The sequence below is a fragment of the Ipomoea nil genome, unplaced genomic scaffold, assembly GCF_001879475.1.
Source record: "Ipomoea nil cultivar Tokyo-kokei standard unplaced genomic scaffold, Asagao_1.1 scaffold0191, whole genome shotgun sequence".
In the NCBI taxonomy this organism is placed as follows: Eukaryota; Viridiplantae; Streptophyta; class Magnoliopsida; order Solanales; family Convolvulaceae; genus Ipomoea; species Ipomoea nil.
In genome coordinates this window covers 779,215-803,641 of record NW_017616619.1, presented here as the reverse complement: position 1 = coordinate 803,641, position 24,427 = coordinate 779,215, and the positions used below count along the sequence as shown (strand labels likewise).

The 24,427-nt window shown below is 42.5% G+C and overlaps 5 protein-coding genes across 5 annotated transcripts; 1 reads left to right on the top strand and 4 right to left on the bottom strand.

Moving 5' to 3' along the window:
* Positions 1-10,252: 10,252 nt before the first annotated feature.
* LOC109187946 (protein FAR1-RELATED SEQUENCE 5-like) lies at positions 10,253-11,500 on the bottom strand. Its single transcript, XM_019338380.1, has one exon. It carries the CDS (start codon positions 11,498-11,500, stop codon positions 10,253-10,255), a length of 1,248 nt encoding a protein of 415 aa, XP_019193925.1.
* Positions 11,501-11,517: 17 nt separating this feature from the next.
* On the bottom strand, positions 11,518-13,008 carry LOC109187945 (protein FAR1-RELATED SEQUENCE 5-like). Its single transcript, XM_019338364.1, has 3 exons — positions 12,978-13,008; positions 12,055-12,886; positions 11,518-11,629 (listed from the first exon to the last, which is right to left on the bottom strand). Exons 1-3 carry the CDS (start codon positions 13,006-13,008, stop codon positions 11,518-11,520), a joined length of 975 nt encoding a protein of 324 aa, XP_019193909.1.
* Positions 13,009-19,181: 6,173 nt separating this feature from the next.
* Positions 19,182-20,429, bottom strand: LOC109187934 (protein FAR1-RELATED SEQUENCE 5-like). The gene has a single exon (XM_019338350.1). The coding sequence runs from the start codon at positions 20,427-20,429 to the stop codon at positions 19,182-19,184; it is 1,248 nt and encodes a 415-aa protein (XP_019193895.1).
* Positions 20,430-20,446: 17 nt separating this feature from the next.
* On the bottom strand, positions 20,447-21,937 carry LOC109187925 (protein FAR1-RELATED SEQUENCE 5-like). The gene is made up of 3 exons (XM_019338340.1): positions 21,907-21,937; positions 20,984-21,815; positions 20,447-20,558 (listed from the first exon to the last, which is right to left on the bottom strand). Exons 1-3 carry the CDS (start codon positions 21,935-21,937, stop codon positions 20,447-20,449), a joined length of 975 nt encoding a protein of 324 aa, XP_019193885.1.
* A 1,025-nt stretch (positions 21,938-22,962) lies between these two features.
* On the top strand, positions 22,963-24,140 carry LOC109187503 (epidermis-specific secreted glycoprotein EP1-like). The gene has a single exon (XM_019337708.1). The coding sequence runs from the start codon at positions 23,010-23,012 to the stop codon at positions 23,922-23,924; it is 915 nt and encodes a 304-aa protein (XP_019193253.1). The 5' UTR covers positions 22,963-23,009; the 3' UTR covers positions 23,925-24,140.
* Positions 24,141-24,427: the final 287 nt, after the last annotated feature.

The window sequence follows — 24,427 nt, the reverse complement described above, 5'->3', positions numbered from 1 at the left end:
TTGGTCATAAATCTCCCAACTAGTTAATATGATTGGCTTAATTATATTTTTTTTACTTTTTTATTTTTTTTATTTTTTTAAAACTATTATTATTATTATTATTATTATTATTATTATTATTATTATTATTATTATTATTATTATTATTATTATTATTATTATTATTATTATTATTATTATTATTATTATTATTATTATTATTATTATTATTATATACCCTTAGTTCATTTTACATGTTAATCTAAACAACTAATTTTTTCAAATATCTTTTTACTAACTGTTAATATAATTCGCTGGTCAAATTTGTGAATATAATACGTTAATGCTAACCGCTAACTGCTGATTGTCAAACAAGGACATTGCGAAGTAGTTCTCACTTCAATTTTTGTGTGATTTGAATACTCTCTTTGTCAACAAATCCCTCAATTAAGTAGTTAAAATGATTGGCTTTATTAATTATATTTTTTAATTTTTTCATGGTATTAATAAAATACATCGTAAATAAATATATAGCATTATTTTGTATTATAACTTTGATATTTAATTAAAAAATAGTGCACAAAAAAGATAATAGACAATGTAGTGAATATAATCAATTGATAAATTTGAATCTAAAGAATTTTTACATTGGAGAAATATAAAGACAATATAACTAATAAAATTATTTTTCTTAATTAATTTATTGATAATGAATAATTTTTTTAATAAAGACATTGTAGGGACAATCAAGGTTGCAAAAATCGCGTCTAGGCGCTAGGCGGTAGGAGGCCACCGCGAGGAATGGCCTCGGCGGCCTCTTCCGCGGCCGGCTAGGCAGCCGCCTAGACCGCCTAACCGGCCGGTTCGGCAATTTTTTTTTTAAATGTCGAAAAACTTTCGGAAGGCATAACTTTTGACTCGGTTGTTCGATTTGGACAATTTTTTTTTCAAATCGCGTATTTTTTCGAGATCTATACACCGCAAACGCCAAAGGCGGTTTGGTCCACTAATTTCTCAAAAAAATGCTTCTTTAGCTCTTAATTTTTGTTTTTTATGTATTTAGATGGTTTCAACAATCTTTTGAACAATTTTACAACCACTTTTGTAAATAGTTTCTAAGAAATAACTATGGAAACCTTATATTTTAGTACTAAATTTTGAAAATTTTTAATTTTAATTTTTTTTAATTAAAAAAAAATAAAAAATAATAAAAAATAAAAATAAAAATAAAAATCGGCGCCTAGGCGCCCTAGGCACTAGGAGCCCCCTTGGCGCCTAGTGGGCGCCTAGCGTTTTTTGCAACATTGGGGACAATGCAGCGAATATAATCAATTGATGAATTTGAATTTAAAGAATTTTTATATTGGGAAAAATAAATACAATATAACTAATGAAATTATTTCTCTTATTTAATTTATTGATAATGATTTTTTTTAACAAAGACATTGTAGGCACATAATTCTAAATTAAAGAAATACATATGTATTTTTTTTATGTTATAGCTACTAAATTATTATTTATATAATTTAATAAGAGTAAAATAGAGTACTAATTATGCCAACTTTGATTGGGATGAGGTTGAAACCTAAGACCTTTCTTATTGAAATCAATGAGTAAGTTAACGGTTAACTAATCGAAATTAACGAAAAAGATAATATTTAACGGAAAAATTAAGGGATAATCATATTCATTAAGGATAAATTAGGAAATCTAAAGTAAAAATTAAAATCTGATCAATTTGAGCCATTCATTTGATTAAAAAATTTGACCGCCATTTTTTTTACCCATTATAAGCCTAACTCTCTTGGGCTCTCATTAGTATATATATATATATATATATATATATATATATATATATATATATATATATATATATATATATATATATATATATATATATATATATATATATATATATAATATAGATTTACATTCAGGTAAAAACACATCTTAAAATACAAACATGTGGACAATTTGATGCCATTGGATGGTGGTATTGGACGGTCCTGATTTTTTCTTCCTACGCGTTGTGTGCATGTAAGTATATTAATGTGTGCACGAGCTTTGATGGATGGTTGTGATTTTTCCTCCTACGCGCTGTGTGCATGTAAGTATGTTATTGTGTGCACATGCTAATCCCAGAAATTGTTGGTAGTACGCCCTGTGTGCATGTAAGTATGTTAATGTGTGCACGAGTTCAAGTTTGTATTTTAAGGGGAGTTTGTATTTTAAGGGGGTTTGTATTTGAATGCAACCCTATATATAGTGCTGTTCAGGTGTGGACTTGGGCTTAAATGTGAACGTATGCACTCTTTCCATCCGTTCATTTTTTTGTTGATCGATGGCCACAAACGGTAGTGCACAGACATTATGTGCACTCGATCCACTAGATCGTGGTCCACATAGATTCGAATTTTGAGTTTTAGTTCTTCTTCGACTCTTCCTCTCAGTCTTGCTCAATCCCTGCCTGTCGATCGAGCTGATCATTCGAACCCCATCGCAATCCCATCGGACAGCTTTCAAATTTCCATGGCGAGGTCTAACGGTGTTTGTCGTCGGTCGAAGCGCGGGAGGCATGGCCATCAGTTGTCCCCTGTTACTCCGCCGTCGTCCGGGTCTCGCAGGGTTGCATGTGTGTCCCGGTCATTTAAACGGCGGTCTCGGCTCCAGAATATTAGCTCCGGCCATCGGGGCGAGTTCGACCGCGCGGCGTCGGGGGTAGCGTCCAGGGTGTCAGCACGGAGGAGGGTGGCGCGGCTAATACTATTATCGTGTATACTACACATGTAATGCAATATTAATAACTGCATGTATGCAATATTAGTAACTAGCAGCAAATCAAAATTGACTAACACGTAGGCTAAAAAATATTCTACACAGGTGTCTTAATAAATATGCGCAGAAAACGATGCAAAAATTCATAGGATCATCGAATTCCATGTTACGTAACTAGCATTTCATTATTAAATAAATCTATTCCAATGGTATATAATTAAACAATAATCAACAGTTGTGAAGGGAGTACCAATTTTACAAATAATAATTCGGTCAACAAAAATGGTGTACCAATTCACATACTGTCTATGAGATTTGTCCGGAAATCAATGAAAACAAATTAATTGAATAACAAAGTGCAACCCCGTACCTGTTTGTTCCATAGGTCGCATCGAATGAGATGGTATCACCATAGCAAGTAAATGTCCGCCTACCGAGTGGGTCAGCCCAGAACAGTCTCGTGAGTCGGTTTTCTTCGTCCAGATGGTAATCAAAAAAGAATTCATTACAGACTTCATGTTTCGCTTTGAATGTTGCAATAATCATCTCGCCATCAGCTACATCAACGTAGGTTTGGACGTCCCGTTTGAAATTGTGAAATTCCACGTCGGTTGCACCGACGTTAGCATACGACCCAGTTGCCTCCTTGCAAAACCGAAGTCCGGTTGAAGCACCAATGTTAGCCTTAATACAATTACCTAAAAAAGCTTATTTGGCCACGTCGAGCCGTCGGTTTATCCGCAAGAATAGTTTAGACGACTCCGAGCATAACTTGTGCGTATGTTTCTCAACAAAAACGGTCACAACGAACTTCCCGGAACCCTTTTTTATAAACCCAATTCTGGCTCCGCAATTAACCCTGTTCGAAAGCCGACGGCGGCGCTCACGCTTAGCTTCACCACCGTCAACCCGGGCATGGAGTGTCGTACCACCACCTTTGACCCCTTGCCGGCTGCACACCAAATACCGTGAGTAGATAACTCCGGCTCGGTCTCGTTTCACGCTACTGCAGCGGACGTCAAACCCCATTATTCGGGCGTAGTTGGTGTAGTGTTGGATGCCCTCGTTTAGTGTGTTGAATACACGCCCCACTGCTGGCAGTACTGAAACGTCCACAGCATGCGTCCATTGTTGGTCTTCGCTTGGCAACCCCGCCGTAAAACCATCGATGGCTTCCGCTTCCGGGATCACCGCTCGATCCCCTGCACAAACACATTGTTAAATTGTTATGGGGTTAAAAAACAAACAACGGGCGGTAGACAAGAAGGGGGGTAGAAAAACATGCGGGTGAACCTAGTGATGCACTCGCATTGGAGTCGCCCATCGTCACGCTTCGTCCGAACGGCCACTGTCGGTGAAGGAGGAGACGTCAGCACAGTAAACAACGCGAGAAATCAGAAGTATATGCGTTGTCAGATTCTTATAACACACGGTTGGGGGAGGTTACGTAAATAGGGGAGGGTATCACATGGTGCGTGGTGCAGCGTTCCGATTGAAGCATGCAATATTTGGGCCGTATGATCAAGCATATCGACGATCTGGATTGGTACACTAGTTCGCACGTTATTATTGGTTCGCACCAGAAAAATAGCCATATATAGTGCTGTTCAGGTGTGGACTTGGGCTTAAATGTGAACGTATGCACTCTTTCCATCCGTTCATTTTTTTGTTGATCGATGGCCACAAACAGTAGTGCACAGACATTATGTGCACTCGATCCACTAGATCGTGGCCCACATAGATTCGAATTTTGAGTTTTAGTTCTTCTTCGACTCTTCCTCTCAGTCTTGCTCAATCCCTGCCTGTCGATCGAGCTGATCATTCGAACCCCACCGCAATCCCATCGGACAGCTTTCAAATTTCCATGGCGAGGTCTAACGGTGTTTGTCGTCGGTCGAAGCGCGGGAGGCATGGCCATCAGTTGTCCCCTGTTACTCCGCCGTCGTCCAGGTCTCGCAGGGTTGCATGTGTGTCCCGGTCATTTAAACGGCGGTCTCGGCTCCGGAATATTAGCTCCGGCCATCGGGGCGGGTTCGACCGCGCGGCGTCGGGGGTAGCGTCCAGGGTGTCAGCACGGAGGAGGGTGGCGCGGCTACTAGGGCAGAAAGGTGAGTAATTTTCTGTTGGTCTTCTCGGGGGTGTGGGGGCGGTGGATTAGGGGTTACACCATTGTATAAATTATTGTGTTTCGGAATTCAAATCACTTTTTAGTAACCAATTCCGTTGTGTTTCGAACTGCCATTCAATACTAGTTGCTATCTGCCTATATTTAACAGGGATTGCGGGCAGTGTAGGTATCTTTGTAGGTAGGGGGGTTGGGGGTTTGATATCTTGTGTTTTCCATTCTGCTAGTGTCTGTTTTTGTGGAGGGGGTTTGAAAATGTTAGTGGAAAATGGGTAACACTATGCTCTCTTCCAAATATTGGTACTCTGACCTGGAACCAAGCAAAACCAGAACAATTAGAATGTTTAATTTTGAATCCTCATTAAAAAGGCTGAAGAGTGTTGGAATGGAAAATTGAATGAGAAAGTAGGGACACCATGGTTCCAGTTTAAAGAACAGAGCGACAACTTTGATTCTACAGATGAAGAAATTAGTTATTTCAATTAACAATTAACAATATTCTAGTATTGCTTCTTAAATTGAATAGCAACTAGTATTTAGCTTATTTTTTCAAACCAGTAATGCATGTGTGTTAAACGGTGTGGATATAATCTCTTATGCGATGACTTGTTGTCATTGATGGGCACAGGCTCGAATGACCAATATCCAGTTCAGCTAAGTGACGATGAAAGCGGGGAGGATGACATTTTCCAAACCCCGCCGTTGGTGTTGGATGAGGAGGTGGGGGAGCCACCACGGGTGCATCGTTCAACCGCAGGCCAAATCAACACACGGGTCATGCCGAAGTACCTTGCAAATGCCGTGGGAACACTAACTCCGAGGCAAAGGGAGGACGTTAGGGCAATTGGCCTTGGTGCGCTGTTGGGGTTTAACATTACTGAGGTACCGCTGCGACTGGGGCATTGGTTAGTCACCAATTTTGACCCGGACAAGACGAGGATCAACCTTGGGGATGGCCGTTACATTCCTGTCACCAAGGAGGATGTTGCAGCTGTTTTTGGCTTGCCAAGTGGACCACTTTCGATTTGTGAACGGGATAGCCAGGTTGTTAGCCCGGAGTTGCGGGACTGGAGGAATGAGGTCAAGCAACGGAGGGGAAGGATTACAGTTAAGGCGTTGTGTGAACGGATGTTGGAATTGAGCGATGGGGGCCTGTGGTTCAAGATACACTTTAGTGTTGTAGTGATGACCACCCTGGTTGCGAGCACACCGAATGGGTATGCAAACCAGAAGACTGTCCACATCTTAAGTAGTGTGGACAGGATTAAGGATCTCGACTGGTGTGGGTACCTCATCGGCGCATTGGGTGCAACACATCGGAGTTGGACCGAGGATACCAATCGCAAATTCACTGGCCCATTGCTGTTTTTAACTGTAAGTGATATTAGGTTTTTAGATTTTGTGTGTTTTAACTGTGCTAACGGTGGTGCGTGTGGTTTTGTTACAGCTCTTGTATTTGGATAGGGTGGCCGTGGGTGTGCGGGAGGTCCCAAGGGCGATCCCGGTGGTGGTTGGGTGGACCACGGATGTCATCAAGGCACGCGAGCGGGATGAGCTTGATTCTGGAGGCTTTGGGCGGGGTCAAGTGTGTGCTCCTATTTGCGATCATTCTAGCCTGAAGAACATGGTATGTTTTTTGTCGTGCCGTATATTTCGGACACTTTGTAGGCTGCATGGTGACATTCCTGTTTGTGTGATGTGGTGCAGGATTTCGGCCAAGCGGTTGTGGGTATCACCGCTGATTTGGATACGTTGACCACATGAGTAATTGATCTGTTTTCCCAGTACTCTGACGGAGCTCGCGGGGAGTGCAATTTCCAGAGGTTGGTAGACGCAGTGGGACGGTTGGACGGTATTGTAAAGTTGCGTGTCAAGGCAACCACGTCAGCTCCTCAACCAGCCGCCTTGTCACCTTGTCGCAGTGAAGGGCCTGTGTGGTATGATGCAGACTTTATTAGGGAGTTGGACCAGGCCGAGTTGGCTGCAACCGGGACTCTCGGTGTGTCAGATATGCCAAGTTTTAGCTTAGGGATGACGCAGGAGTTTGCAAAACGCGGCCATATGGGGAACATGAGCCAACAGCCGGATACTATTGCACCACCTTCTCAGGTATACTAATTCATATCGCTTTCCCATTGTCATTTCAGATCTTTATTATATTCCATCTATGGCAGGTACCAAACCCCGCACCGGGTGTTGCATCACATCCTATGGCACCGGACACAACTCCATCTAGAGTGCGTGGGCCAAAGCACAAAGGGAAGGAGCCACTTGTCCAACCGGTTCCCACTGCAGCACCTCCTCAGGTATAGTAATTCGTATGGATTTGATGGTGTAATTTCAGGTGTTTATTTTTTGCCCAACAGTTGCAGGTTCCGAATCCCACGCGTGGTGCAGAACATCCGGTGGTACCGCACACAACTCCAACTAAAATAGATGGGCCGAAGCACATAGGGAAGGTCCCACTTGTTCAACCAAGGCACAGTGCACTACCCCCTCAGGTATACTAGGTCATATGGCTTTGATAGTGTGAGGTCAGAGGTTTATTTGGGTCGATAGTTGCAGGAATAAAACCCCCCACGTATTGCATCACACCCGGCAGCACCGCACACAGTTCCACTGTTGGTGGACGGGCCAACACACGGAGGGAAGGAGCCGATTGTGCAACAGGGCCAATCGCCAGGGATGTACTTTAGCCCCATGTTTGGGTACCCAACTATTATACTGCCCCATGTGTATGTTTTGTGGATGTGGGTTTTTAGTAACTCCCAGGGTGGACGGTAAGCAGATTAAAAGTTATATTCATTCGTATGTTGTTTAGTATTAAAAGTTATTGGTGGGTTCTCTTATTTGAACGTTTTCATTATCTGTCTTCTCATTTAGCGATGAGGTGCTATTCGAATACGCTGGACGGACTGTAAAGTGGGCCCAAATCCAAACGCTAAGGGAGAAGACGAACGTGTTGAAGACCGTTGTTGATGCCTGGTGCTATGTCATGAATGCCCGGGAGAAGGTGGACAGATCTGGTGGCGTTACCCGGCTGTTTTTGCCCACTAGCACGACGGTAAGGCTATAGAATGCACACTAGCATAAAACTCTATAAAACTCTATTTTTGTTTAGGTTCAAGTCTTGTTCTCTCATTTTTGCGTGTAGCTTGCAATTTCAATTACCATTAAATCTGCTTTATTTATTTGTTAGAAAATGTTGTGGATATGGCTGTGTATCATAAGGAGCAAAAAATGCTTCTATAATAAGGATCTGGATAAGGATAACCTGTTTGAGCCTGCAAAAAATATTGTAAATAAACCAATATGATCACCAGTACTTCTGCACTTAGGTACTTCAAGTTATTCAATAATCACATATTAACATGAAAAATGATTTAATTGCCATTGTTATTTATTACTGTTTAGATGGATAACTTGAACAATCTCTCATGGCAATTGGTATGTGGAAAGGGAAAGAGCAACAAACTGGCCAGAATGATTTAATTGTCACTGTTAAGTATTACTCTTTCTTGTTGCAGCATTGCAAATAATAGATGAGTCTTGTACCAACCTTCGTGTCCTTTTTTAGACCTGGGCAGTTTTAATTGATATTGGTTAACAGGTTGGGGTTTTTGTTTGCTTGTTCTTATATTTCTTTGAGTGCAGATATATAGTAAATAGGGACTAGCTGACCTATATATGTATATATTTGCTTATGCAGAAATGAATGAACCTAACAGCTTAAGGGTTAACTTGTTCTCAAACCCCGTCTTATTAGCAACTGTAAATGCAGGTTGGGATCGTTGTTGCAACTTCGGCCAACGAGGATGCGAGGATTGGGTGGTTTGCGAAGCGCATGGATGGGGAGCTGCAGAGGATTGGCCGTGGGGGGACTGCCGACGTAGATTTGGTGACATACCTGTCCCTCTAAGGTAGTTGCAACGACTTTTACTTTACATGGACTAATCTTTCTTTTGAATGCAAATGCAGTTTGTTTTCCCAATTTTCGACAATGGCACATATTACATGATGGCTATCAGTTTTGACCACTCCCGATTTGACATCATTGACAGTTCGTCTGTGAAGAAAACTAACAAAGAAATGTATGGCAGTGCACCAGAGGATCTGGTATGTGTCGATGTTTGCTCAGTGTGATTTCTGCCTTTCTATTTTTTGGTTGTAGAACAGGCGTTAGGTAACTAATGGGTTTAGTATTGGTATTATTATTGGTATTAGTATTAATGGGTTTGTTGCAGATCATGTGCTTGGGTGCGTACCTGGACTCCAATATGCAAGGGCTTCGAGCTGCACGTCTTCAAATGATGAAACCGAAGAGGATGCAGATGAGTTGGAGGGATACCACATCAACGGTGGAATCTGGGGTCTTCACGATGCGGCACATGGAGGCATATGCTGGGCAGAGCTGTGCGACTTGGGATACGGGCCTGCAGCGAGGGAATGCTCTGCAACTACTCGACTTACGCACGCGCTACATGTATAATATCCTGCTCAGCGTGATTAACGCCCATACAAACAGGATTGCAACGCGGGTTGCAGGGTTTGAACGTAAAAGATTAGCGCAACTACATCGGTGATCAAGGACGTGTCGTGTGGTGTCAGCCTGGGATAAATTTTGGTAGTAATTGGACCGTAAATATTTGGGGTTTATTTACATTTTGTTGGCAATAACATTATGGCATAGCGCAATTCTCATGCTTGAATGCTTTGGTTAGTTTATCTTAGTCGTTGGTGGTATTGAATACTAGCTCGGTTATTAAGGACGGTGCAGTGCATTAGATTTACTTCGTCTACTTGTTTATATCCGATTTCGCCTGTTAATTATCTGATTAGTCGCATGTTTGAATGGTTTGTAACCTATATTTGTTTGATTATCTGTATACTAGTTTGCAATCCGGGTTCGTGCAAATGATTCAGTTTTAAAGATTAATTGTTGTATACTCAGTCGGGATATCCATGCATTTAGTGTCATTATTAGTTAATTAATTTTGACACAATAATTAGTTATATGCATGCTTTGGGAGTTAATTAATTTTGACACAAAAATTAGTTATGTGCATGCATTAGGGCAGACGGCGGTACAAAGCTTGCCAACTGTAAACACGAAATTTAAGTGTAAGACGTCTTATTTAAATGCACATTACAGCAAATGTGGGACCGGGTGTAAATTTAAATTCACATTACAGCTTGACAAGTGCAAAACGGAATGTACAAATTAAAATGGGGACAATGTTTAAAACGCCCATGCTGTACTAAATGGAATGTACACATTACGTTGAATCCAGAAAACGAAGCAAAAAATAGGTTCGAAAGTAGTTTGGAATAAAAATAGAACAATTAAAACACTATACAAGTTTCCAAAAAAAGTTACTTTGAAGGGCAACTACGTGCGTTATGGTGCGCGTATTTACCACAAATCCCGCACTTTCGTCCGACTTTGGCATTTTTCTCAATTGCTATCTCCCTGCTGCTTTTTATACGCTTCCCGGTGCCTTTGTCCTTTGCTTGGGGTGGGGCCTGTATAGTTATGGATTGTGGTGGCTCCACGCCGCATAATGCTTGTATTGCAGCACGGTTACCCTTAACAGGGCTCACAGTTAGGCCATCACTTCCAAATTCAGCTGTAAGACCCTTTAGTACCGAGACCATCCGTGCCTGCCGCTCTATGCTATTACCTGCCAACCCAACGCATGTGTTGATCTCAGCCCACAGTTGGGTTGCTACGGGTGGTGGGTTATCACTTGCATATGGGATCCCCTTACACGCGCTACAGTTAAGGTGCTTGCACCACCGGTTCACAATATATTCGGGTGGTAATTGTTCCAACTTTGCACCCCGGAAAACCACAAACATATGTCGACAGACGAGACCAATTCTTCTGAATAAGTTGCAACTGCAAGACGTACCAGCCCCGCCTGCCTTGTAGTTCACGGTTGCAATACTGTTGTGCTCACCCTCAATGTCGTAATGAGTGCTATCACCATCGTGTCGTACACCAACCACAGAACAAGAAAAACAAGCTGCTTCTATTTCTTTTTGTAACTCGTAAAAAATAGTGATGGTGAACACCTGTGCAATATGCCGCTCGAGTGCTAGTGGCGTCTTGAACTCTGGCAGGTGACCCTCGCAATTTGCGTTCAGTTTATCCTGCCGATATCGTTGCGTTCCCAACACGCTCTCAAATTGCATGTAAAACTCTACCAAACTAGAATGGGGACGTGCGAATCTACCGTATACACCATTTTCTGCTTCTGACCGCGATGTGGTTCGCAACAGCCCACACATGGGCAGATCTGAAAAATAAGCAGGGATCCAATTCTCCCTTTCACCGAAGATTTTGCAGAACCAACGGTGGTTTGATAGATTGTATTCGTCCATTAGTAGTTTCCATGCTGCCTCAAATTCAATGCTGCGAATTCCCTCGTTCCAGACAATAGCATTTAGTTTCTTGCGAAACTCTGTGTCCTTAGCTAACTCACCCCCTAGCTTTTCATTAACCTTAGTCATGATGTGCCACATACAGTAGCGATGTCGGCACTTTGATAATACTTGTTCGATAGCAATTTTCATTGCTGGGTCTTGGTCGGTCACGACGCACATTGGGATCTTGCCCATTGCACATGTAAATCTCTCTAATAGCCAGCTGTATGAATCAACATCCTCCTTTGTGAGGAGTCCGGCCCCAAAAGTGATGCATCGTTTGTGGTTGTCGAACCGGTGAATGGCACAAACACCATACTATACCTGCACAATTAAAAGGGAACTGTGATTTACTTACCGGCTAATACTATTATCGTGTATACTACACATGTAATGCAATATTAATAACTGCATGTATGCAATATTAGTAACTAGCAGCAAATCAAAATTGACTAACACGTAGGCTAAAAAATATTCTACACAGGTGTCTTAATAAATATGCGCAGAAAACGATGCAAAAATTCAAAGGATCATCGAATTCCATGTTACGTAACTAGCATTTCATTATTAAATAAATCTATTCCAATGGTATATAATTAAACAATAATCAACAGTTGTGAAGGGAGTACCAATTTTACAAATAATAATTCGGTCAACAAAAATGGTGTACCAATTCACATACTGTCTATGAGATTTGTCCGGACATCAATGAAAACAAATTAATTGAATAACAAAGTGCAACCCCGTACCTGTTTGTTCCATAGGTCGCATCGAATGAGATGGTATCACCATAGCAAGTAAATGTCCGCCTACCGAGTGGGTCAGCCCAGAACAGTCTCGTGAGTCGGTTTTCTTCGTCCAGATGGTAATCAAAAAAGAATTCATTACAGACTTCATGTTTCGCTTTGAATGTTGCAATAATCATCTCGCCATCAGCTACATCAACGTAGGTTTGCACGTCCCGTTTGAAATTGTGAAATTCCACGTCGGTTGCACCGACGTTAGCATACGACCCAGTTGCCTCCTTGCAAAACCGAAGTCCGGTTGACGCACCAATGTTAGCCTTAATACAATTACCTAAAAAAGCTTGTTTGGCCACGTCGAGCCGTCGGTTTATCCGCAAGAATAGTTTAGACGACTCCGAGCATAACTTGTGCGTATGTTTCTCAACAAAAACGGTCACAACGAACTTCCCGGAACCCTTTTTTATAAACCCAATTCTGGCTCCGCAATTAACCCTGTTCAAAAGCCGACGGCGGCGCTCACGCTTAGCTTCACCACCGTCAACCCGGGCATGGAGTGTCGTACCACCACCTTTGACCCCTTGCCGGCTGCACACCAAATACCGTGAGTAGATAACTCCGGCTCGGTCCCGTTTCACGCTACTGCAGCGGACGTCAAACCCCATTATTCGGGCGTAGTTGGTGTAGTGTTGGATGCCCTCGTTTAGTGTGTTGAATACACGCCCCACCGCTGGCAGTACTGAAACGTCCACAGCATGCGTCCATTGTTGGTCTTCGCTTGGCAACCCCGCCGTAAAACCATCGATGGCTTCCGCTTCCGGGATCACCGCTCGATCCCCTGCACAAACACGTTGTTAAATTGTTATGGGGGTAAAAAACAAACAACGGGCGGTAGACATGAAGGGGGGTAGAAAAACATGCGGGTGAACCTAGTGATGCACTCGCATTGGAGTCGCCCATCGTCACGCTTCGTCCGAACGGCCACTGTCGGTGAAGGAGGAGACGTCAGCACAGTAAACAATGCGAGAAATCAGAAGTATATGCGTTGTCGGATTCTTATAACACACGGTTGGGAGAGGTTACGTAAATAGGGGAGGGTATCACATGGTGCGTGGTGCAGCGTTCCGATTGAAGCATGCAATATTTGGGCCGTATGATCAAGCATATCGACGATCTGGATTGGTACACTAGTTCGCACGTTATTAATGGTTCGCACCAGAAAAATAGCCATATATAGTGCTGTTCAGGTGTGGACTTGGGCTTAAATGTGAACGTATGCACTCTTTCCATCCGTTCATTTTTTTGTTGATCGATGGCCACAAACGGTAGTGCACAGACATTATGTGCACTCGATCCACTAGATCGTGGCCCACATAGATTCGAATTTTGAGTTTTAGTTCTTCTTCGACTCTTCCTCTCAGTCTTGCTCAATCCCTGCCTGTCGATCGAGCTGATCATTCGAACCCCACCGCAATCCCATCGGACAGCTTTCAAATTTCCATGGCGAGGTCTAACGGTGTTTGTCGTCGGTCGAAGCGCAGAAGGCATGGCCATCAGTTGACCCCTGTTACTCCGCCGTCGTCCAGGTCTCGCAGGGTTGCATGTGTGTCCCGGTCATTTAAACGGCGGTCTCGGCTCCGGAATATTAGCTCCGGCCATCGGGGCGGGTTCAACCGCGCGGCGTCGGGGGTAGCGTCCAGGGTGTCAGCACGGAGGAGGGTGGCGCGGCTACTAGGGCAGAAAGGTGAGTAATTTTCTGTTGGTCTTCTCGGGGGTGTGGGGGCGGTGGATTAGGGGTTACACCATTGTATAAATTATTGTGTTTCGGAATTCAAATCACTTTTTAGTAACCAATTCCATTGTGTTTCGAACTGCCATTCAATACTAGTTGCTATCTGCCTATATTTAATAGGGATTGCGGGCAGTGTAGGTATCTTTGTAAGTAGGGGGGTTGGGGGTTTGATATCTTGTGTTTTCCATTCTGCTAGTGTCTGTTTTTGTGGAGGGGGTTTGAAAATGTTAGTGGAAAATGGGTAACACTATGCTCTCTTCCAAATATTGGTACTCTGACCTGGAACCAAGCAAAACCAGAACAATTAGAATGTTTAATTTTGAATCCTCATTAAAAAGGCTGAAGAGTGTTGGAATGGAAAATTGAATGAGAAAGTAGGGACACCATGGTTCCAGTTTAAAGAACAGAGCGACAACTTTGATTCTACAGATGAAGAAATTAGTTATTTCAATTAACAATTAACAATATTCTAGTATTGCTTCTTAAATTGAATAGCAACTAGTATTTAGCTTATTTTTTCAAACCAGTAATGCATGTGTGTTAAACGGTGTGGATATAATCTCTTATGCGATGACTTGTTGTCATTGATGGGCACAGGCTCGAATGACCAATATCCAGTTCAGCTAAGTGACGATGAAAGCAGGGAGGATGACATTTTCCAAACCCCGCCGTTGGTGTTGGATGAGGAGGTGGGGGAGCCACCACGGGTGCATCGTTCAACCGCAGGCCAAATCAACACACGGGTCATGCCGAAGTACCTTGCAAATGCCGTGGGAACACTAACTCCGAGGCAAAGGGAGGACGTTAGGGCAATTGGCCTTGGTGCGCTGTTGGGGTTTAACATTACTGAGGTACCGCTGCGACTGGGGCATTGGTTAGTCACCAATTTTGACCCGGACAAGACGAGGATCAACCTTGGGGATGGCCGTTACATTCCTGTCACCAAGGAGGATGTTGCAGCTGTTTTTGGCTTGCCAAGTGGACCACTTTCGATTTGTGAACGGGATAGCCAGGTTGTTAGCCCGGAGTTGCGGGACTGGAGGAATGAGGTCAAGCAACGGAGGGGAAGGATTACAGTTAAGGCGTTGTGTGAACGGATGTTGGAATTGAGCGATGGGGGCCTGTGGTTCAAGATACACTTTAGTGTTGTAGTGATGACCACCCTGGTTGCGAGCACACCGAATGGGTATGCAAACCAGAAGACTGTCCACATCTTAAGTAGTGTGGACAGGATTAAGGATCTCGACTGGTGTGGGTACCTCATCGGCGCATTGGGTGCAACACATCGGAGTTGGACCGAGGATACCAATCGCAAATTCACTGGCCCATTGCTGTTTTTAACTGTAAGTGATATTAGGTTTTTAGATTTTGTGTGTTTTAACTGTGCTAACGGTGGTGCGTGTGGTTTTGTTACAGCTCTTGTATTTGGATAGGGTGGCCGTGGGTGTGCGGGAGGTCCCAAGGGCGATCCCGGTGGTGGTTGGGTGGACCACGGATGTCATCAAGGCACGCGAGCGGGATGAGCTTGATTCTGGAGGCTTTGGGCGGGGTCAAGTGTGTGCTCCTATTTGCGATCATTCTAGCCTGAAGAACATGGTATGTTTTTTGTCGTGCCGTATATTTCGGACACTTTGTAGGCTGCATGGTGACATTCCTGTTTGTGTGATGTGGTGCAGGATTTCGGCCAAGCGGTTGTGGGTATCACCGCTGATTTGGATACGTTGACCACATGAGTAATTGATCTGTTTTCCCAGTACTCTGACGGAGCTCGCGGGGAGTGCAATTTCCAGAGGTTGGTAGACGCAGTGGGACGGTTGGACGGTATTGTAAAGTTGCGTGTCAAGGCAACCACGTCAGCTCCTCAACCAGCCGCCTTGTCACCTTGTCGCAGTGAAGGGCCTGTGTGGTATGATGCAGACTTTATTAGGGAGTTGGACCAGGCCGAGTTGGCTGCAACCGGGACTCTCGGTGTGTCAGATATGCCAAGTTTTAGCTTAGGGATGACGCAGGAGTTTGCAAAACGCGGCCATATGGGGAACATGAGCCAACAGCCGGATACTATTGCACCACCTTCTCAGGTATACTAATTCATATCGCTTTCCCATTGTCATTTCAGATCTTTATTATATTCCATCTATGGCAGGTACCAAACCCCGCACCGGGTGTTGCATCACATCCTATGGCACCGGACACAACTCCATCTAGAGTGCGTGGGCCAAAGCACAAAGGGAAGGAGCCACTTGTCCAACCGGTTCCCACTGCAGCACCTCCTCAGGTATAGTAATTCGTATGGATTTGATGGTGTAATTTCAGGTGTTTATTTTTTGCCCAACAGTTGCAGGTTCCGAATCCCACGCGTGGTGCAGAACATCCGGTGGTACCGCACACAACTCCAACTAGAATAGATGGGCCGAAGCACATAGGGAAGGTCCCACTTGTTCAACCAAGGCACAGTGCACTACCCCCTCAGGTATACTAGGTCATATGGCTTTGATAGTGTGAGGTCAGAGGTTTATTTGGGTCGATAGTTGTAGGAATCAAACCCCCCACGTATTGCATCACACCCGGCAGCACCGCACACAGTTCCACTGTTGGTGGACGGGCCAACACACGGAGGGAAGGAGCCGATTGTGCAACAGGGCCAATCGCCAGGGATGTACTTTAGCCCCATGTCTGGGTACCCAACTATTATACTGCCCCATGTGTATGTTTTGTGGATGTGGGTTTTTAGTAACTCCCAGGGTGGACGGTAAGCAGATTAAAAGTTATATTCATTCGTATGTTGTTTAGTATTAAAAGTTATTGGTGGGTTCTCTTATTTGAACGTTTTCATTATCTGTCTTCTCATTTAGCGATGAGGTGCTATTCGAATACGCTGGACGGACTGTAAAGTGGGCCCAAATCCAAACGCTAAGGGAGAAGACGAACGTGTTGAAGACCGTTGTTGATGCCTGGTGCTATGTCATGAATGCCCGGGAGAAGGTGGACAGATCTGGTGGCGTTACCCGGCTGTTTTTGCCCACTAGCACGACGGTAAGGCTATAGAATGCACACTAGCATAAAACTCTATAAAACTCTATTTTTGTTTAGGTTCAAGTCTTGTTCTCTCATTTTTGCGTGTAGCTTGCAATTTCAATTACCATTAAATCTGCTTTATTTATTTGTTAGAAAATGTTGTGGATATGGCTGTGTATCATAAGGAGCAAAAAATGCTTCTATAATAAGGATCTGGATAAGGATAACCTGTTTGAGCCTGCAAAAAATATTGTAAATAAACCAATATGATCACCAGTACTTCTGCACTTAGGTACTTCAAGTTATTCAATAATCACATATTAACATGAAAAATGATTTAATTGCCATTGTTATTTATTACTGTTTAGATGGATAACTTGAACAATCTCTCATGGCAATTGGTATGTGGAAAGGGAAAGAGCAACAAACTGGCCAGAATGATTTAATTGTCACTGTTAAGTATTACTCTTTCTTGTTGCAGCATTGCAAATAATAGATGAGTCTTGTACCAACCTTCGTGTCCTTTTTTAGACCTGGGCAGTTTTAATTGATATTGGTTAACAGGTTGGGGTTTTTGTTTGCTTGTTCTTATATTTCTTTGAGTGCAGATATATAGTAAATAGGGACTAGCTGACCTATATATGTATATATTTGCTTATGCAGAAATGAATGAACCTAACAGCTTAAGGGTTAACTTGTTCTCAAACCCCGTCTTATTAGCAACTGTAAATGCAGGTTGGGATCGTTGTTGCAACTTCGGCCAACGAGGATGCGAGGATTGGGTGGTTTGCGAAGCGCATGGATGGGGAGCTGCAGAGGATTGGCCGTGGGGGACTGCCGACGTAGATTTGGTGACATACCTGTCCCTCTAAGGTAGTTGCAACGACTTTTACTTTACATGGACTAATCTTTCTTTTGAATGCAAATGCAGTTTGTTTTCCCAATTTTCGACAATGGCACATATTACATGATGGCTATCAGTTTTGACCACTCCCGATTTGACATCATTGACAGTTCGTCTGTGAAGAAAACTAACAAAGAAATGTATGGCAGTGCACCAGAGGATCTGGTATGTGTCGATGTTTGCTCAGTGTGATTTCTGCCTTTCTATTTTTTGGTTGTAGAACAGGCGTTAGGTAACTAATGGGTTTAGTATTGGTATTATTATTGGTATTAGTATTAATGGGTTTGTTGCAGATCATGTGCTTGGGTGCGTACCTGGACTCCAATATGCAAGGGCTTCGAGCTGCACGTCTTCAAATGATGAAACCGAAGAGGATGCAGATGAGTTGGAGGGATACCACATCAACGGTGGAATCTGGGGTCTTCACGATGCGGCACATGGAGGCATATGCTGGGCAGAGCTGTGCGACTTGGGATACGGGCCTGCAGCGAGGGAATGCTCTGCAACTACTCGACTTACGCACGCGCTACATGTATAATATCCTGCTCAGCGTGATTAACGCCCATACAAACAGGATTGCAACGCGGGTTGCAGGGTTTGAACGTAAAAGATTAGCGCAACTACATCGGTGATCAAGGACGTGTCGTGTGGTGTCAGCCTGGGATAAATTTTGGTAGTAATTGGACCGTAAATATTTGGGGTTTATTTACATTTTGTTGGCAATAACATTATGGCATAGCGCAAGTCTCATGCTTGAATGCTTTGGTTAGTTTATCTTAGTCGTTGGTGGTATTGAATACTAGCTCGGTTATTAAGGACGGTGCAGTGCATTAGATTTACTTCGTCTACTTGTTTATATCCGATTTCGCCTGTTAATTATCTGATTAGTCGCATGTTTGAATGGTTTGTAACCTATATTTGTTTGATTATCTGTATACTAGTTTGCAATCCGGGTTCGTGCAAATGATTCAGTTTTAAAGATTAATTGTTGTATACTCAGTCGGGATATCCATGCATTTGGTGTCATTATTAGTTAATTAATTTTGACACAATAATTAGTTATATGCATGCTTTGGGAGTTAATTAATTTTGACACAAAAATTAGTTATGTGCATGCATTAGGGCAGACGGCGGTACAAAGCTTGCCAACTGTAAACACGAAATTTAAGTGTAAGACGTCTTATTTAAATGCACATTACAGCAAATGTGGGACCGGGTGTAAATTTAAATTCACATTACAGCTTGACAAGTGCAAAACGGAATGTACAAATTAAAATGGGGACAATGTTTAAAACGCCCATGCTGTACTAAATGGAATGTACACATTACGTTGAATCCAGAAAACGAAGCAAAAAATAGGTTCGAAAGTAGTTTGGAATAAAAATAGAACAATTAAAACACTATACAAGTTTCCAAAAAAAGTTACTTTGAAGGGCAACTACGTGCGTTATGGTGCGCGTATTTACCACAAATCCCGCACTTTCGTCCGACTTTGGCATTTTTCTCAATTGCTATCTCCCTGCTGCTTTTTATACGCTTCCCGGTGCCTTTGTCCTTTGCTTGGGGTGGGGCCTGTATAGTTATGGATTGTGGTGGCTCCACGCCGCATAATGCTTGTATTGCAGCACGGTTACCCTTAACAGGGCTCACAGTTAGGCCATCACTTCCAAATTCAGCTGTAAGACCCTTTAGTACCGAGACCATCCGTGCCTGCCGCTCTATGCTATTACCTGCCAACCCAACGCATGTGTTGATCTCAGCCCACAGTTGGGTTGCTACGGGTGGTGGGTTATCACTTGCATATGGGATCCCCTTACACGCGCTACAGTTAAGGTGCTTGCACCACCGGTTCACAATATATTCGGGTGGTAATTGTTCCAACTTTGCACCCCGGAAAACCACAAACATATGTCGACAGACGAGACCAATTCTTCTGAATAAGTTGCAACTGCAAGACGTACCAGCCCCGCCTGCCTTGTAGTTCACGGTTGCAATACTGTTGTGCTCACCCTCAATGTCGTAATGAGTGCTATCACCATCGTGTCGTACACCAACCACAGAACAAGAAAAACAAGCTGCTTCTATTTCTTTTTGTAACTCGTAAAAAATAGTGATGGTGAACACCTGTGCAATATGCCGCTCGAGTGCTAGTGGCGTCTTGAACTCTGGCAAGTGACCCTCGCAATTTGCGTTCAGTTTATCCTGCCGATATCGTTGCGTTCCCAACACGCTCTCAAATTGCATGTAAAACTCTACCAAACTAGAATGGGGACGTGCGAATCTACCGTATACACCATTTTCTGCTTCTGACCGCGATGTGGTTCGCAACAGCCCACACATGGGCAGATCTGAAAAATAAGCAGGGATCCAATTCTCCCTTTCACCGAAGATTTTGCAGAACCAACGGTGGTTTGATAGATTGTATTCGTCCATTAGTAGTTTCCATGCTGCCTCAAATTCAATGCTGCGAATTCCCTCGTTCCAGACAATAGCATTTAGTTTCTTGCGAAACTCTGTGTCCTTAGCTAACTCACCCCCTAGCTTTTCATTAACCTTAGTCATGATGTGCCACATACAGTAGCGATGTCGGCACTTTGATAATACTTGTTCGATAGCAATTTTCATTGCTGGGTCTTGGTCGGTCACGACGCACATTGGGATCTTGCCCATTGCACATGTAAATCTCTCTAATAGCCAGCTGTATGAATCAACATCCTCCTTTGTGAGGAGTCCGGCCCCAAAAGTGATGCATCGTTTGTGGTTGTCGAACCGGTGAATGGCACAAACACCATACTATACCTGCACAATTAAAAGGGAACTGTGATCTACTTACCGGCTAATACTATTATCGTGTATACTACACATGTAATGCAATATTAATAACTGCATGTATGCAATATTAGTAACTAGCAGCAAATCAAAATTGACTAACACGTAGGCTAAAAAATATTCTACACAGGTGTCTTAATAAATATGCGCAGAAAACGATGCAAAAATTCATAGGATCATCGAATTCCATGTTACGTAACTAGCATTTCATTATTAAATAAATCTATTCCAATGGTATATAATTAAACAATAATCAACAGTTGTGAAGGGAGTACCAATTTTACAAATAATAATTCGGTCAACAAAAATGGTGTACCAATTCACATACTGTCTATGAGATTTGTCCGGACATCAATGAAAACAAATTAATTGAATAACAAAGTGCAACCCCGTACCTGTTTGTTCCATAGGTCGCATCGAATGAGATGGTATCACCATAGCAAGTAAATGTCCGCCTACCGAGTGGGTCAGCCCAGAACAGTCTCGTGAGTCGGTTTTCTTCGTCCAGATGGTAATCAAAAAAGAATTCATTACAGACTTCATGTTTCGCTTTGAATGTTGCAATAATCATCTCGCCATCAGCTACATCAACGTAGGTTTGGACGTCCCGTTTGAAATTGTGAAATTCCACGTCGGTTGCACCGACGTTAGCATACGACCCAGTTGCCTCCTTGCAAAACCGAAGTCCGGTTGAAGCACCAATGTTAGCCTTAATACAATTACCTAAAAAAGCTTGTTTGGCCACGTCGAGCCGTCGGTTTATCCGCAAGAATAGTTTAGACGACTCCGAGCATAACTTGTGCGTATGTTTCTCAACAAAAACGGTCACAACGAACTTCCCAGAACCCTTTTTTATAAACCCAATTCTGGCTCCGCAATTAACCCTGTTCGAAAGCCGACGGCGGCGCTCACGCTTAGCTTCACCACCGTCAACCCGGGCATGGAGTGTCGTACCACCACCTTTGACCCCTTGCCGGCTGCACACCAAATATCGTGAGTAGATAACTCCGGCTCGGTCTCGTTTCACGCTACTGCAGCGGACGTCAAACCCCATTATTCGGGCGTAGTTGGTGTAGTGTTGGATGCCCTCGTTTAGTGTGTTGAATACACGCCCCACCGCTGGCAGTACTGAAACGTCCACAGCATGCGTCCATTGTTGGTCTTCGCTTGGCAACCCCGCCGTAAAACCATCGATGGCTTCCGCTTCCGGGATCACCGCTCGATCCCCTGCACAAACACGTTGTTAAATTGTTATGGGGGTAAAAAACAAACAACGGGCGGTAGACATGAAGGGGGGTAGAAAAACATGCGGGTGAACCTAGTGATGCACTCGCATTGGAGTCGCCCATCGTCACGCTTCGTCCGAACGGCCACTGTCGGTGAAGGAGGAGACGTCAGCACAGTAAACAACGCGAGAAATCAGAAGTATATGCGTTGTCGGATTCTTATAACACACGGTTGGGGGAGGTTACGTAAATAGGGGAGGGTATCACATGGTGCGTGGTGCAGCGTTCCGATTGAAGCATGCAATATTTGGGCCGTATGATCAAGCATATCGACGATCTGGATTGGTACACTAGTTCGCACGTTATTAATGGTTCGCACCAGAAAAATAGCCTATATATATATATATATAGTAGATATAACTTTTACTTTGAATTTTAATATATGTGAGATTTCAATATCCGATATCTAGCTAGACCGAACTTGTATTATGATGTAACATAATTAAAAATATTTGAACTAATAATCTATTGGGTTCAATCAAAATCTAAAACGTTATATAGAGTTTAATTCTTAATTTTGATAATGTAAATAATGTCTAACTTTAAAATGTAAGCAAATAAATTATGTTTAAGTAAGTAAAGTAAGTAGAAAAGATTGAAGATAGTGATAAGTAAAATAAGATGATAATGAATGTAATCATAGTAATGTGGTTATAGTGACATATAACTAAATAGATGATATATAATTCTGTTTTCCATTTCGAAAACAGTTTTTAAGTGTGTTCTAATTTTTTAAAAATTTCTAAAAATTATTTTCAGTTTTCAAAACAGAAAACTGTGTTAGTAAACATATTTTCTGTTTTTTATTTTTCAATTTTTAAAAATTTCCAAAAATTTCGAGTTAATAAACAACCTATCATTTTTCCATTTGTCTTAATTAATATCACCCCAGCAATGAGTGCAACTGTGCAAGTGGCTTTCTTTGACCATATCTAGCTGACCCCATGCAAAATCTAGATGTATTCATAAATGGACAACGAGTCAATGACAGCTAATTAAAATACATTATCGTATAAATGAAATTCCCTCTTATATTTTCTGCACCCAATCTTCATCCTCTATATATAGTAGCCTCTCACAACCTTATGGACCATACAAACTCATCAAAGCAAGTTACAAATTAAACCTGAAAAACATGTCGTCTCCCTCATCGTACTCTTCAACTCTCATCTTTCTCGTTGTTTCCATCCAGATCCTTACATGTTTTGCCCAAGTTCCGGCCAAGAACACCTTCAAGTTTGTGAATGAAGGGGAACTAGGCCCTTACGTTGTGGAATACCGAGCCGATTATCGTGTTGTTGATGTGTTTAGCAATCCTTTTCAGCTTTGCTTTTACAACACCACTCCGAATGCATACACCCTAGCACTACGCATGGGCACGGTCCGCTCGGAGCTCCGCATGCGATGGGTGTGGGAAGCCAACCGGGGAAAGCCGGTTCGTGACGGCGCCATCTTTGAGCTCCGACAGGATGGAAATCTCGTCCTTGCCGACGTTGACGGTCGGGTGGCGTGGCAATCCGAGACGGCCAACAAGGGGGTGGTCGGCTTCAAGTTGTTACAAAATGGTAACATGGTACTTCATGACGCCAAGGGCAATTTTGTCTGGCAAAGTTTTGATCACCCCACTGATACTCTCTTGGTGGGTCAGTCTCTCCGTCTATCTGGCCCAAAGAAATTGGTGAGCCGGGCCTCAGAGACCCAAAATACCAACGGCCCATATACAATAATTCTTGAGCCTACGAGGTTGGGCTTTTACAACCAAACCAAGAACTCTGCCAGGCCCATTTTGTATCATGACTCTTCAAAGTGGTTCTCTGTTGGTAAGAGTAGTTTGGAGGAGGTGAAGTTCAATGCCAAGACTCAAACATTGAAATTGGACTACAAGGTCGCTAAATCTTCAAAGTTGGGGGCCCATGTTCTGGCCCAGCCCAAATTTAACACCACTTTGACTTATCTTCGTTTGGAAATTGATGGAAATCTCAAGACCTACACTTTCTATTCTGATGCAGAAGAAAATTTTCATTGGGGTGAAAGCTTTAAGCTATTTTAAGCAATTTTCAATTTTTTTGTTTTTGTTTTTCTAAATATATTATTTTAATACTATCGTGTTGTCGGGGTTGTTCCCACTTCCCAGGGTCATTTTGTATTATTTGTTTGTATTGTAATTGTATTTTCACTCAATAATGTTTGGATGATAGGTCCCCATTCGAGGACCAGTCCTTCAAAGGCAACTTTCAATACATATAAATTCTCATGTTTAAACATAGCTCAAGTATTTTTATTGTGTCAACAACTTTTGATGGCTTTTCCTTTTTTTGTTTTATGCATGGTATTTCTAGAAAGGTTATTATAGCATAAATTTGTTTAATTTTAAATTTTTCTAATATATATTGTAAGACTAGTATTTTATATGCGCGATGCGCAAAAAATATATGCCCAATATTAAAATTAAATATTAAAATCTTAGTTATATTAATTTTAAAAAAATAATAGTGTGTGTGTGTGTGTGTGTATATATATATATATATATATATATATATATATATATATATA